The sequence below is a fragment of the Pogoniulus pusillus genome, chromosome 35 (assembly GCF_015220805.1).
Source record: "Pogoniulus pusillus isolate bPogPus1 chromosome 35, bPogPus1.pri, whole genome shotgun sequence".
In the NCBI taxonomy this organism is placed as follows: Eukaryota; Metazoa; Chordata; class Aves; order Piciformes; family Lybiidae; genus Pogoniulus; species Pogoniulus pusillus.
In genome coordinates, this window is record NC_087298.1 from 14,411,859 (window position 1) to 14,426,918 (window position 15,060).

The window sequence follows — 15,060 nt, forward strand, 5'->3', positions numbered from 1 at the left end:
TTTTGTTTTACTCATCAAACTCTGTTTACACCTGGAAGACAGTGTCTCAGGCTCAGTGCAGTCAGGAAGAACTGAGCACGTAGCAGTAAGGGGAGCTGGCACAGAGGGAACCTGGGTGCCTGGCAATGAAGATCTGGTCTTGGTTTTCTAGTGGAAATCTTTGTTCATGTTGTGTAAATCCCTGTTTGTTCAGACCCTTCACTAGTTGTGCTGACTCTTCTGAGGTGAGGAGTACAGAACACAACTCTGAACTCTTACAGTGCAGAATTCTGTTTTCTAGTTGCCTTTCCCATCAGTGTTATCAACTTTCTGGAAAGGGGTTTCAAGAGAGTTCATGGGAAACTTAACTGTTCTGGGAAACTAAACTGGAAATACTTAAACCTCTGTACAGGGAGACAAAGAGTGGTACAGTTGTGGTGGCACTGGATGTGTGTGAGGAGAGGACCTCACTGGAGAGGAGTTCCTTATTCCTTCAGGAACTGTAAGGAGTGTGCATACAGTTAAAAAGGGATTGCTGACACCTTCTCCCAGATGTGCTGAGGACATGGCAAGACTGTCTAGGCTAGAAGAACATCTTCTAGAAGCAGCTTCATAGAGAATGAAAGCAAATGCTTTTGTTTAATCTTGGAAGATACTGACTCCTGCTATCCATCTTCTTCCTCACGTGTGACCTTTCCCTGCACGTAAGCATGCAGCCTGTTTCAGTGCTGTTAGCAGCAGGCAGGCCAGCAGGTTAGGCTGGCAACCATGCATTTCGTGGGATCTTGGAGCAGCTGTAGGGAGCCCTGTCTTCTGCAGCACAGCCTCTGGAAGAGCTGGGTGTACAAGTGCAAAGAGCAAACTGGATTCACTTGTAAAGTGCTTTGTCTTTCCCATTAGCAGACTTTGGGATGGGAGTTGCTTTTGTTCACATCTGGGGTTAAAGGTTGCGTACCAGCTTCCAATTTATTTTGTTTTCGAGCCTCTCTTCTCCTGCTCCAGCTTTCCTAGTAACAATCTCTCCTCTCTTTGCTCCTCTTCCTGCTCTCTGCTCTACTGCTGTTGCTATGGTTCCCTTTGCAGGATGAGATCCTGGTGAGTAGAAGGCCACTCAGCAGGGTGTGCTAATGAACGCTAATGTTGCATCTGGGAAGGCAAGAACAGTGCATAAACAAATTATTCCCTCTGCTGCTGAATGGGGAGAGGAAGGCAGCTGACACTAGACACAGGTGAAGGAGAACTGATGTGAAAAAGCAGCATGCTGAGAGAAAATTCAGAACTTCTGGTACATCTTGTGAGTGGGTGGAAATGAAAAGCAGTAATCCAGACATGTCTGGTTCTGTTTCACTGCCCTCTCCTGTCCACAGTCAGAACAGGACCATCTCGAGTTTAACGGGAGGCATGAGATGAAGGTCTAATGCTCCCAAGTTTACCTTTATAGGGTAAATTGACATTTGAAAGGACTGTGTACCTCTGTGGTATGCTGCTCACACAGCAGTGCAGTCATAGGGTCACATCTGTACAGCACAGACACATTGCCTGAAGGGTGTTTGAGTGCCGGTGGAGCAGTTGTGCAGATAAAAGGTGATGCATAGTCATGTTTGATTACTGCTTGGGCCAGAGTCTGAAGCAGCGCTTGGTGGAGTTCCCTAGAGCAAGAGCCTGGCTTTGGTACAGACTAAACTTAAAGGATCTTGTTTTGCCCTGTATAAAAAGACTACTCAAATACTTGGGTATGCTGAAACCTGAGGTACTAATTCCAGATGCACCATTTTGTTCTCTGGTCTTTAGTGTCTCCTTTTTACTGAAGTCACTTTGTTCTGGGTTGCTTGCCTGTCTCTTCCTTGAGCCAGTACCCCCTACCCCTGAGCTGAGTGAAGCACTCCACACATGTAGTGTGCTGAAAGGTCTGCTGCTGTTCTGGTTTCCTCTTAGCATGGCCTGTTCTGGGAGTGGTGCTGTGTTCTGGTGCTTGTAGGTTGTGCCCAAGACCCTCTTGCTGCAGGTCTACTGCATCTTTTTTTTTTCTTGGCAGAGGGTGCAATGCACAGGCTCCTTCCTGTGTCCTCTTTGTGCTACTTCTGGCCTATTCAAGGCAGAGACCTTCACTGGCCAGCCAAGCGGGGCTCTCCTGGCAGCAGAGCGTGCGGTGTTCCTTGTCTTTCCGTACTGCTCCGTGTGTAGGGATACTCTCTCGTCTTTCCTCTGTCGCTTAAGACCTGGCTTTTAGGGCCCTTCTAATGCCCTCTGCTTCCATCCCCATAGGTCATCCGAAAGGGCTGGCTCACCATCAACAACATTGGGATCATGAAGGGTGGCTCCAAGGAGTATTGGTTTGTCCTGACAGCAGAGAACCTCTCCTGGTACAAGGATGATGAGGTGAGTAGCTCAGCACTGGGACAGGTCGCTGGCATCTGATGAGGACGAGGCCTCTATAGTTAAGGGAAGCTAAAAGTTGCTGCATTTGAGTGGCGCCTCTCCTAAACTTCAGTCCTGCATGGAGCTGGCTCCATCCTGAAGAGCTGTCTGTGGTGCATGGTCCTCTGTCAGACAGAGGTATCTTTGCGTGTCTGTCCCAAAGCTCTACTTCACCAGTTCAGAAGGACTCATGTGTGTGCTCTGCAGCTCCTGAAACGTTCTCAGGCGTTTTTAAAGACTGTGCACCCAGATTTTTCTTCACTTGAGCTCCGGGAGAAAGGAGGCTTTGTCTGCCCCACCCTGCACTTCTGTGGGCTCTCTCTTCCCAGTTCCTCTGTGCTCTGGCTGCTTTCCAGAGGGAGGGAGGAGGGAGCTGCATCAGTCGTGTGTGGATGGAAGTGGTGGTGTCAGAGCTGGAGTGATAATGGAGGAAAGGGCAGGGTGAGAAGGGGTGAGGTGGGGTGAGGGTGAAGGCTAGGCTAGCACCTCTGGAGCTGGGAGGAGTAGGGGAGCACAGCCCTGCCCGGTTGTGCAAGCCAGGAGCCCAGGTCTGCAGAGTGCAGCCATCTGGACCCCATTAGGGACATACCAGGCTTTGTGCTGCCTCAGCTGCCTCTGCCTCTGAAGAAAGGAACCGAGACTCAGCCTTAAAGGGCCCAGCACTGCTCGGCAGCAGGGACACATGGCTGTGGGTGCTCTCAGGACAACTGAAAGGATGTGCTGGGGAAGAAAAGAGCAGGCTGGAGAATTGGTTCCCCACTCTGCCTTGCTGACAGGAGCATGTCTGTGCTCCTGGGCTCTCTCATGGTTTTCTTCCTGTCTACTCAATGTGTCAAAGGCTGGCCCCATGGAGAGCTACCCCACTGAAAGCTGGAGACACTCCTGAGGTACCTACACCTCCGGAACCCTGGCTAGCAGTGAAAGAGAGAAGCAGGGAGAAGCCTGCTCTAGCTGCTGCCAGTACAGAGCCAGATTGCTTTGCCCAGAGAGGCCACAGTGTCCCCCGGGCTGCAGCAGCAGCAGGCCGACAGCTGCCCAGCGAGCATCACAGCAGACACCATACAAAAGCCTGTCTGGAATCCAGAGTCCTTGTGTCAGTGCCCATTGCGCTCCAGAGCTTTCTTTCCTGCTCAAAAGAGGTTCTGTGAGCTGAGCTGGAGCTGCTGGTGATGGGGCCCTTGTAGACAAGACACAGTGAGTGCTGTGCTGAGTGGTTCCTGTTAGCAGAGCTTGCTGCCTGCTGCACCCCTGTGCCCTCTGCTCTCTGAAAGTGACAGCTCCTGCTGGAGTGCCCACTGACTGTGTGCCACCCTGCCAAGTGTTTGCACAGCTGGATAGATGGATATATCTGCTGTTTCCTTTGAGAATTTGTGTGAATGTGTGCAGTACAGATGGGACCTTCTGTCCTTACTCAGGTAAATCATGTGTGAGAAGTCTGGGGCTTGTAAAAACAGGTGAGTACGTAAGAAGAATATGGCCTGATCTGCCAGGTGTCTAGGTGCTTCATGCAGTGTCACTGCACTGGAATCTTGTCTGGGTGCCAGAGTGTGGGTACAGAGTTTTAGGTATTCTTAGGTGGGTGGTGGGTGCTACATGTTCCTTCTACGTTGTGCTGATCCCTGCTGCTTCAGCTGTGCTTGAGCTCTTCCCGTTTTCATGCCTTCTCTTTTGCTTGAAGTACAAAGGTGTTCTCTCCTGTCCTAGGGAAGATGTGACCTTATCGACTGTCACCAGATAGCTGCTTACTCTGTGCCTGTCCAGGTCTTGTGCCCAATTCTAGTTTATAAATAAACATGTTGATCAGTATTGAAGTTGTTCCCAGCTGCACACACATGCACTCCCTCCTCTTCTCTCCCACCTCAACTGTCTTTGTCCTTGAGGCTCAGCTTAGCTGGTAGAAATCCTTTTGTCTTTGCTCTGATGCCCACAAGTCATCAGAAAGTTGCTGTGGTGTGTCTGGTTGCAGACGGAATTTTTCATTCATCGTGTTTAAAGACCACAGGAGCAGGTCTGCTCTGAGGTTCTTCCTCTCTTGCTTCCATGCTGTTCTCGAGTGCTCTGTGGAACATGTTTCTTCTTTTTACATCCTCTCTGGAGCTCTCTCATTCGTTCATCTCTTTTCACAAGTCCATGTTTTCTTATGGATAGTATCTCAGTCTTAATTGGTCCTCTTTTATGCTTCACTCCATTTCTCTTCTTTCTTTTCCAGATAAACATCAAAGCAAACACAACTTCCTCAGCATTCAAGCTTCCAGCTTTCAGTCTCTTGTGGGTTTTTCAGTATGTTAAGAGCCAGCATTCTTTGCCCTGTGAATCCTCGTTCTCCAGACTGTGGCTGGTCCTGCCTTCTCAGGTCACACAGCACAGGGCAGTCCTAGGTCCGACATGTCTGCATGTGTGTCTGCATTGTATGGCACAGGTTAGCACATCAAAGACAGAGCATCCTGATGAACACAGCTGCCCCAGGACAGCTGCTTGAAGCTAAAAGAAATAAGGGGACAACAGAGATGGAGGAATAAGAGGGTTGTGAGTAGGCAGGTGAACAGGCAGGTAAAAGTGATCATCAGGCATGGCTCAAAAGGGTCACATTCTCCTAGGCTGAGGGGTGAGTGACCTTGGCATGCAGCTGTCCCTGCAGCCTGCCCTCTCCACACGTGTCCCCTGCCGTTTAGGTGTTACCATCCCGGTGCAGCACTGGCAGAGTGTGGTGTATCCCAGCACAGCCTAACCAATGTGCAGACTACTGTACAATCTCGTAGTCCTGAACAGGTAGTCTGAACACTGGGCAGACGGAGTGGAGCCTCTGGATCTGCTCTCCAGCTACCAGCAGCTTGTAAGTCCTTTTCTCTCCCTGCTTTTGGGATGGGGTTTTGGGGACCGTGCTGGGATGAAAGGAAGTCCAAGTCCTGAAGGAAAACACATCCTCCTGTGGCAACTGGAAAGAAGTACTTTCAGTTTGGAGCAAGCTTCCAAGCTCTGTCCTTTTGCGGTGCTGGTGCCAGGCTGGTACCTGGCTTCCACCTGGGGTATGCTGCACCTTTTTAGAAAGAGAGAAGAAAGCAGGGAAAAATTAATTACTGCTGTTCAAGGAGGAGATGCTGGGAAGTTCTGGCTGTCACCCAGGTGTGCAGAACTTGTTTTGTTCAGCACCTTTTCTTCCCTGTGGAGCTGTGTGGGAGGACTCCCAGGCCTCATGCACCCTCATCTCCGTCTGCCCAGTCCTGTCCCATAGATCAGCCCTTTGCCTGGGCTCCGGAGCAGTCAGGACCAGCCTTTGCTTCCGAACTCTCCAAGGCAGCTTTGACCCACCTTGGCCAGTTGCCCTTGCAGCTCATCTCAGGCCACGGCAGGAGCAATCCACATCTCCTCTCTTTCAACCCCCATTATGTCTGGCATTGCTGAGCCTCCCTCCCTCTTCTCGTTTTCGCTCCCTCCCTTCTTGCTTCCCTTCTGTCCTTCTGTCTCAATTGACGTGGCAGTAGAAAGCTAACTAGACTCGAGGGAGGAGCTTGCTGGCTGCTGGGAAGGCCGGAGGCTGGCAGGAAGCAAAGGCAGCTGAGGGCTGGGGTTGTGCGGGGGAAAGGAAGCGTCCCTGCCCGCTTGGATGCTGGAGGAATGCTGCTGGCTCTGGCGCCTGCTCCGTGTAGTGATTCCAGATGTCAGCCCCTGCGGTCTGCTCCCTCTCCCTGGTGCTGCAGGGATAAAGAGGGCTTTATGTGCATCACACGGCCCCTGTCTCTCCTGTGGATGTTGGTGATGGTTAAGATTTGTGGCCAAAAACACGAACGCCCAGAAGTTCCACTTTGGCTCTAAGCATGCACTGGGGAGTGGTAAGCAGCCTCCTGTTCTTGGAGGTGTGCAACACTTTGCATTTGTGTTGCACTTAACCACATCAAAGAAAGTCAAATAGTTGGGGTGGTTCCTGTCTGCCATGGCACCGGGACTGATGTAAAAAGAAATGCCTGCTTGTCCTTTGCAAGGGCTGGTGTGCATTGCTGTCACCTTTGAGAGGTCTTGGGCACTGTAGCCCCTCTTAAGCTGCTCAGTTTCTACCTGTGCAGTGGTTCCCAGAGCTGCACTTTTCTGCAGGGCTGACTCTGAACAGCATTTCAGCTGATGTGACTGAAGAATCTTGATTTTTGTGCCAAGGAGTTGATTGCCGTTGCTGTGCTTGCTGAGCCAGCAGTAATGGTTTTGGTTCATCACTTAAGTCCAGGCCTAGTGCATGTAGAGCTTTTGAATTAAATCAGCTTAAAATCTTAGGATGTGTGTTAAGTTATAGCAGTGCAACGTCCTGGTGTAAACAAGCCCTTACAGCCTGCTTGGAGCAGTGGTTGCTTCGTCCAGTAAATTCTGCTCTGGGGGTAAAGGTTCAGTCGTCCAGGAGGGCTGTGTTTTGGAAAGGCGGTCTCAGGGTGCAGGTGTTTTGTGGTGGTACTTAGGGCTTGCTGGAGGACTCCCTGTTCCTCTAACATCTGGTTTCTTTGCAAAGACAAGAAGCAGAGATGGTTGGTAATGTCGCAGTCATGGGGGTGTTGTGGTGGTTTGGCTCAGCGCTTGCTGTCCAGGACTGTTGGCTGTTGTCAAAGACTTCTTCCCAGTAAACCTGTCCTGTGCCTGTATCTGTGCAGTTTTTATCATCAGTTATTATGGTAACACTTTTTAATTGGAGTTCTCTTGTGGAGTTCCCAAAGTGCTGTATGTTGGTTTGACAGGACTCAGATGAAGCTCCAGGCAGCTCTGGGGCAGCTTTGATGTCCCAGAATGCTTTACACCTTACAAGAAGGAAAGACAATGAAGAGGTTTAAGCAAGATGCATTTCTCCAAATTTCACACAGCTTCCAGACGAAACAATGGCAGTGCTCCTTCTCCCATGTCGACAGGTCCTGTCTCTGTGCAGGAGGTGTTTGTGATAACAGCTACAGGCAAATCTTTAATGAGTTTATTTGTGTTCTAAATGCAAACTGAGACCTAATAATTCTGCCAATTACTTACTTGTACTGCGAGTGTCAATTTCCAACCTTAGGGGAGCCCACACAGGCATCTGTTGGCTTTGGTTCACATGCATCTAAGAGTAGGAAAATTTAACTTGCTGTTGAGGCAGTTGAGTGGAGGAAATGCTTTGAGTCAGGCTGGCTTGCTGCCTGATGAATTTTGTGAACCTCTTGTAGGTTATTACCTACAGGATAGCAAGAGATAATTCAGATAATGGTGCAAACCAGTGCTGTCTCTGCCCAAGACCAGTTTCTAGACTCCACGAGGAGATTGTAGCCACATCAGGCTGCAGCTGCAGTGCTACTCTTTCACCTCCACCTATTGTGCCTCACATCCCAGAGCCGGAATGGCGAGTGGATCCTGGTCTCCTTCCTGGCCACATGCATTGTCCTCCGTGGCTAGATGCAGGGCACGGAGCCGGGTGCCGCATCTGCGTGGTGCTGGCAGCATGGAGCAGCCCTCTGGTGTGGGTCCCACCTGTGCCAGCAGCTTGCAGCCATCTCCATCTGCAGCTCTCCATGCAGGCAGCACCCCTCCCACTGGAGCAGCAAATGAGGGTAGCCAGTCCCACGCCTACACTCCCTAGCCAGCACAGAGCATCCAGATGTTGCCCATCCTTGGCCTCATGGCTCTGCAGATGAATTTGCACTCAACAGGCACATTTTTCATAACTAAGGCTCGGTTGCTGAGAGAATTTTGTCTGATTCTTTTTTTGTCCTTCTTACAGATGATGTTGTACATAAGATGATATCTTATGAGCAACATCAGCCTCTTGGGATCAGGCTGAGGGCTTTCAAAATAGTATTTCATAAACTGCTTTCCCATTTCAATGTGTGCTGGCTCTTCCTTCTCCTCTTCATCCTCTGGAAAGCTAGAGAGAGAAGCCCTTTTCCCCTCTTGGCCAGGATGCTATTCAGCCAGAGCACATACTGCCAGATTGCTAACATATGGACAGAGGAGGACTCAGCCAGAGTTTTGAGAGGCTCAGCCCTTAGCAGCTCATTCCACACTTTCCTGTCTCTACTCTCAGGAAATGAAGTCACAGTGTTGATGTAAAACATGCTGGGTTGAAATCTGAGAAGCTGGAAAGCCTGAAGTGGTGGGGGACTAAGAGGGGAAGAGGTGAGGGGAAATGGAGTGCAGCCCAGGCTGGTTGTGGTGTGCATTGCCCTGCTGCAGACGTGGGCTGGGGGTTTCTTGCCTTGCATCAGTGTCCTCCATTTGATTGCTCTCCCTGCCTCAGAGTCTGAGCACTAATGTTTTACGTTGTACAACAGATACAGGCCTCTTGCCTCTGGTGTATGGAAAGATCAGCACTTGGTCTTGATCATTCAGCAGCATTTATTTATGCAAGGGCTTGGAAGGAGTGAAAGTCAAAAGCTTGTCAAAGAGCATGTATTTCCACATCTGGGACAGGAGATTCCCTTACCTTCTTGACTTTTTCTCCTGAAGAACAAGGCCACTGCTGAGTTTCTATGGAATGGTTCTAATGCAGAATGATTTTTCTCAGGCAGCTTTAATATGAGGTATTTTATTAGTCCAGAGGCTCTGGGGTGGACTCAGGGGGTTCTGTTTGAGTTAGACTGCAGTGGGGATGGTCTGTCTTGCCTAGGGACTTAGCAGTTGGTACACTTCGCTTCCAGCTGCTTAATTCAAATTAAACCAGCAGAATAATGACCCAGAGTCATAGACAGCTGGAAGCTGTTCATGACTTATGGAACCTGAAGTGGTCTGCGTGACTCTGAACCTGGTAGCTGGCTGACAGAAGTGCAGTCACAAGAATGCTCACTCACCTCTCATCTGGACTGACCAACGGTATTAAAAAGTCCAGGAGAATTTGCTCGGAGGATGTCCCCTGCCGGTAGAGCCTGGCCTGCCTGGGAGAGAGTGGAGAGCTGCGCAGCTGCCCGGGTCACCTCTGCTGTTTTCTACATGCTGGCCTGAGGTATATTCCTGGTGCATACATTTCCTAAGTGGCTGGGCAAGTTTGGTCTTCAGGGCACGTCCGAGCTGTGCAGGGTCTGGTATCTTTAGCAAACCTAAGCCGATCTAACCAAAACCGAAGAGGCTGCTAGGCTGCACTTGCCACCCTCTTGAGTGTTTGAGCTCAGCGGCTTCGTCATCCTGACCTGCGCTACGGGATCCCTGCTCACTGGCTGTTTTCCATGCTTGTTTCCCCTGGGAGCAGTCACGTTTTGTTGTTTCCAGCCAAGAGACATCCACAGACAGGAGGAGCTCGCAAGGGGACAGTCGCAGGCATGCTCGCACACGAAGCAGGCTTCGTTTCTCGCTGTCTCGGGCAGCCGCATGCTGCCTTCCGACACCAGGGTGCTGGCTCCCGCTCCTGCTGCGCTGGGGAGCGGTACCCGGCCGGAGCAGGGCGTAACGAGCAGGGCCTGCAAACAAGCTCCCCTCTGTTCATTTGCTGTAGGCCCAGGCCTGACACCGAGCGAGGAGAATGATGTCTGACTTAGGTCCTGACTGCACATAGCAAAATTAAGACAGAGTTTGTTTGTTGAGGGGTGATACTAACGTGAAAAACGTCGAGGTTGGCCGTTTATGTGCTTTGTTCTATGTTCAGCTGAAGGTGCCTTGTGAGAACCAGACTGGAGGGTTGTGAGTGCAGTTACTCTGAAAAATGGGTCCCTTGAAACTGAGGCTGGTCAGTGAGTTTTCAGGCCTTGACCAGACAGTGACCTGTCCGTCTCGCCTCTGCTCCTGGTGGCTCGCAGCGTGCCATTGTCGTTAATGAGCAGAGGAGGTCTTCAGTAACCCTGCAGTAACATGTAATCAGACCTGCTTTCCGACCTTCTGTTGTGTAATTAAAACGTTTAAAGGGTCCACAGTAGCCAACAAGAGTGTAGGACAGTGACAAGATGAAGTGAAAAAGTCAGCTTTAGTGAAGAGATGATTTCTGGTTGATATTGCTCAGAACTTCTGTGTCAAACCAGGTTCTTCAGCTTGTTTTCTCTTGAACCTGCATGTAGTGATTACAAGTAAAATGCTGAGGTGGCAGCAGTGGGGCTGTGAGGGCTGCTTGCCCTCCCTGGAGGTGTTCAAAAAAAGACTGGATGGGGCACTTAGTGCCATGGTCTAGTTGGTTGGATGGGGCTGGGAGATAGGTTGGGCTGGATCAGCTTGGAGGTCTCTACCAACCTGGGTGATTCTTTGATTCTCCCCATAAATGCTGTCTGAAGAATGGGGCTGAGGAGCCTTTCCCAGGCACACCTGCTCTGGGTGTCAAGTGGCTGGTGAGAGTCTTGGTGCTGACTGACCTCTTGCTGGGAAGAATGAGAACTTTGATGCTGACCCCTAGCCTGAGGGAAGTGGGACAATGCCATGCATTAACTCCTGATGGAGTTAATGAGGCAGGCTCGTTGGGCCATGTCACAAAGGTGTTCAGGAAGTACAAAGCCCTGTTCCTAGTTCCCTTTTCTCACAGGCTTAAGGGGCCAGAGGATCTGGGTTGAGAATGTCTCTCTGGTGGTGCAGGGGCTCTTTTGCTGGTTGACTCCTCTGTGCTGGCAGAGTAGAGGCTTGGTTGGAGCAGTGAGTGACTGGTTTCTGATCCCTTTTTCAGGAGAAGGAGAAGAAGTACATGTTACCAGTGGATAACCTGAAGCTGCGTGATGTGGAGAAGGGCTTCATGTCCAGCAAGCACATCTTTGCTCTCTTCAACACTGAACAGAGGTATGCTCACATCTCAACATGCCAAGCTGTGGAAGCTTTATTGCATCAAGTCTGTTGAAGGACAGACTTTATCCAATACTAGATGGGAGAGAACAGACACAAGTGTTGAGGAACAGCTGTCCAGGAGAGGTATGTGTTTCCAAGATGATGGAAGACTTCCAAAAAAAGAAGTGTGTCTTAACTTCTTTTGGTCTTCCACTGTCATTCTTCACCAGTATGTAGTTATGATCAATGATATAGGAGAATGAACAGGGAAAGCTGTAGGAGGCTGTTGGACTTGGCCACCTGGGTATCCTGAGACCAAAATTGAAAAGGGAATCTCTTGTGTTGAAACTGGGGCTTTTAGGGCAGGGCTAAAGGCTCAAGGTAGTAACACAGGCAACTGACTAAGGGCAAAGTTGTTCATGAAAACTAAAAATTCATGAGAATGCTAGCAAGACACTAAGTATCTCTACCTTAAAATGATTGGAAAGTTCCTTGGGCATTGACTTATTTGCCAAATATGAGCAAATCTGTCTTGTGATGGAGAAGAACTAAGGGTTTGTCTTTCAGGAATGTTTACAAGGACTACCGGCAGCTGGAGCTGGCCTGTGAGACCCAGGAGGAGGTGGATAGCTGGAAGGCTTCCTTCCTTCGTGCAGGAGTCTACCCAGAGCGTGTTGGGGTAAGTTGCAACCACAGTGGCAGGATGAGAAGGCACACAGCCTGTGTCTTGAGAAGGGTAGCTGCATCCTCTTATGTTAAAAATCAGTCAATTGAGGCTTTTCCTTGTTCCTGAGATGAGGATATTTGGGAACCAGAATTTAAGCTTTTGGTATGTCCTGGTGTTTCCTTTAAGGAAACTTAGGGTGAAGTAACTGGCCACTTCAGATGGGAGATAAAGTAGCCAAAGGTTGCCTTGATAAACCCTTCTAGCTCTCTTGCTTTGTGGGCATCGAGTTCCCAGTGTGAGTGGGAGCTGCCTATCCACTGGGTGGTCTGTGTCTGCTGAGCAAAGGCACCAGTCCCTTTCCACGTGCGCTTACCAAGAGTGGTCCTTTGGCATTTTCTTTTGTGTGGCAGATATCTTCGTGTGCTACTTGTAACAAGGCCTCTTATCTCTTCCCTTAGCCTTGTCCCACCGCACTTGCTGTCAGCATTATGCCTTGCTTTAAAAGGCTGTTCTAGAGAAGGGTTGCACAGGTGCCTGTTCAAAGCCTTCCTCTTCCTCTGTGACAGGAAGCTGCTGCAAACAGCAGTCACTGGAAAAGTACTAATTAGAATCTGTTTGTATTTGTTGTTTCTAATAGACCTCTTGCATTCGTCTTTCCTGTTACACTTGAAAATTGGGGGCTTTGTCTCTTTTTTTCCCTGACAAACTGATGTGGCATTAACAGCATTAGGGATTGGACCTTAACAATGACAAGATTTCAAACTGGCTTTGGACCAGTCAGGGCCTTTTAAACACACGCTGGTAAAGGCCATGTGCCACCTCTGGGCGTGCAGGTGGGAGCACTGCTAGGCTGAGTGCCTCAAGCCCAGCCTAACAGATAGGAAGCAGCCCTTGCAGGTAAGTAAATTGCCGTTTGCCAACACTGCATTGGAAGGGGATCCCGCCCAGATTTCCAGTTCAGCAAGATAGGGCACACACTCCTCCAGGCCAGTCCAGGTCTGTGTGCACTTCCAGTGGGACTGATTGGTTGCTGTGCAGTGCACTTATGGGATCTTCTCCAAATTCTGCGACCAACTAAGTCTTCTTCTATTTTTTTTGTCCCTTTTTGTTTTAATTTTTTCCACATATGCTCAAACTGGCCTGCCAGGACAAGGACAAAGTAAGTCTGACCTTATCTGCCTGTGTTGCCCCCTGGGGTTCTCACCAAGTAGTTCTCTCTTGTTTTACCTTTTGACACGGTTTCCTGAGAGGCACTTGCTTGTCTCCCTCTTGGTACTTTCTGTTGAATCACTGCTGTTTCGTTTCATTCTTGGTTTCAGTTTTCCTTTTTATTTTTTTTTTAATTCTTTTTAATTCACCCTTTTTGTGTGACTGAATCTTGTTGCAAACTTATCTTGGGGGTTTCGAGCTTCATCTTTTTAAGTTGTCCTGTTTGACATCCACCTCCTTTACTTCCTCTCTCACTGAGACTTTGTATTCCTTCATTATGTAGGATCCTCCCAGGAACAGTTCACATGAACAAAAGAAGTTGCCCTTTCTCATATGTTTTTCTTCCCCAAAACAAAAGCTAAGCAATTTCCTACACTGCTGCAGATCCTTCAGACTGGGACAATTCAAAAGAAAGCTTTTTTCTTTTTAAAATCAAGGGGCTTGGGGTTGTTTTGGCTTTTTAAACAAGCACGGAGAAAGAGAGCAGTCTTTGGTGCTTTATTGCTTTGAAACTGATCCCAAATGGATGAGCCTTGGTGGCTGCTTGTTGTCAGACATCACGGTCTGGGTTTTATCTCACAGAAAGGTAAACAATGCATTTCAGGCAGACAGGAAGAAATTCTTCTGCTTGGCATGAAAGAATTATGACATATGATGCAGGATTTGCAGTCAAAGTGGTCAGGAAGCTTTTCTAATTTATTCCATCTGCTTGCAGTCTGACTGAGGTGAGGAGAATTACTGCACTCTGTATCAGTTTCCTCATTTATATAATGAGGATAAAGATGCAGTGTGTCAGAGCCTGCAAGGCTTCATTTATGGTGATTCCCAAGTCTAAACTCAATCTGGCCATGGAAAACACAGCTCAGATGAAGAATCTTTCACAAAGCTATTAACATTAAAAGCAAAAATGCAGCTTTGAATATTCGCTAAAGCCTTAACTTGCGGCTGTTGTTCAGGGGCCTCATTGCCTTTCACCTTTGTGTGAGAGCAGCTTTACTGTTAAAGCTTCTCAGATCTGGCTGGAGAAGTGCAAAATGTATGTTTCAAGTTTTACTGCATGTGCTTCCTGCTTGTTCCCTCCTTCTCTTAGCTCTCTCTGGTTTTGTGTTACACTGCAGAACCGATCTGTTTCTCTTGTTCTCTGCAGGCCAGTGAAGCAGAGGAGAATGGGTCAGACAGTTTCATGCACTCCATGGACCCTCAGCTGGAGAGACAAGTGGAAACGATCAGGAACCTGGTGGATTCCTACATGGCAATTGTCAACAAAACCATCAGAGACCTCATGCCGAAAACAATCATGCACCTCATGATAAACAATGTACTTACTACCACGTGGCCAAGGGAGCTGGGGAGGCAGAGAAGGGGAGAAAACAGGGTGGGAGAGAAGGGGTGAAGGAGACTGAAGGCAGCTTGGAAGGAAGGAGAGGTGAGGATAGGACGGAGTGTTTGGGAAAGACAGTGGACACTGATTCCCTCTTGTGATTGTTTGCAGACCAAGGACTTCATCCATTCGGAGCTGCTGGCCAACCTGTACTCCTGTGGCGACCAGAACACGCTGATGGAGGAGTCTGCAGAGCAGGCCCAGCGGCGTGACGAGATGCTGCGCATGTACCACGCCTTGAAAGAAGCCCTCAACATCATCGGGGACATCAACACCAGCACCATCAGCACCCCCATGCCCCCGCCAGTGGACGACTCTTGGCTGCAGGTGCAGAGCGTACCGTCTGGACGCAGGTACCAGAGGCTCAGGGGGAGAGCCCCACAGACCTGCCTGATGCCTCTTTGGTGGCTAGCTGGGGCCTCCTACCAAGATAGGGAGTCCTCCTCTTGCCCTCTGCTCCCTGTGCATGAAGAGTTCTGAGGTTTGTGTTGGGAGGCTCCTTGAAAGCTGTCTAGGGCTGCTATGCCTTTACAGAGGTGGTGGAGGCTTCTAAGCCTTTGGGTTAGATGGGACCTGAAGTAGCTATGAAGGCAACATGAAGCCTGGTGTGGCCCTTGAAAGCTAAAGGATGATGCCAAAAGCGACATGAAGCTGAAAGAAGGACCACTAAAGACAGCATGTGGGGACCAGATGCTGCCACAGAGGGATCCCAGGCCTGTCGCTGCAGTTGAATTTC

At 49.4% G+C, this 15,060-nt stretch overlaps 1 protein-coding gene across 16 annotated transcripts in view; it reads left to right on the forward strand.

Moving 5' to 3' along the window:
• DNM1 (dynamin 1) overlaps positions 1 to 15,060 on the forward strand; it is a 62,980-nt gene that overhangs the window by 39,666 nt on the left and 8,254 nt on the right. For 11 of the 16 annotated variants that reach the window (XR_010308459.1, XR_010308458.1, XM_064171355.1 and 8 more), the window contains exons 14-20: positions 1,063 to 1,074; positions 2,245 to 2,358; positions 10,973 to 11,082; positions 11,635 to 11,746; positions 12,882 to 12,893; positions 14,091 to 14,261; positions 14,436 to 14,677. Coding sequence is in view for 14 of the 16 variants with exons in the window: in XM_064171355.1 (XP_064027425.1) it covers positions 1,063 to 1,074; positions 2,245 to 2,358; positions 10,973 to 11,082; positions 11,635 to 11,746; positions 12,882 to 12,893; positions 14,091 to 14,261; positions 14,436 to 14,677 (773 nt within the window). In the remaining 2 variants the exon portion in view is untranslated. The remainder of the gene's footprint in view (positions 1 to 1,062; positions 1,075 to 2,244; positions 2,359 to 10,972; positions 11,083 to 11,634; positions 11,747 to 12,881; positions 12,894 to 14,090; positions 14,262 to 14,435; positions 14,678 to 15,060) is intronic. The other 5 variants (XM_064171359.1, XM_064171364.1, XM_064171361.1 and 2 more) reach the window with 3 other exon arrangements.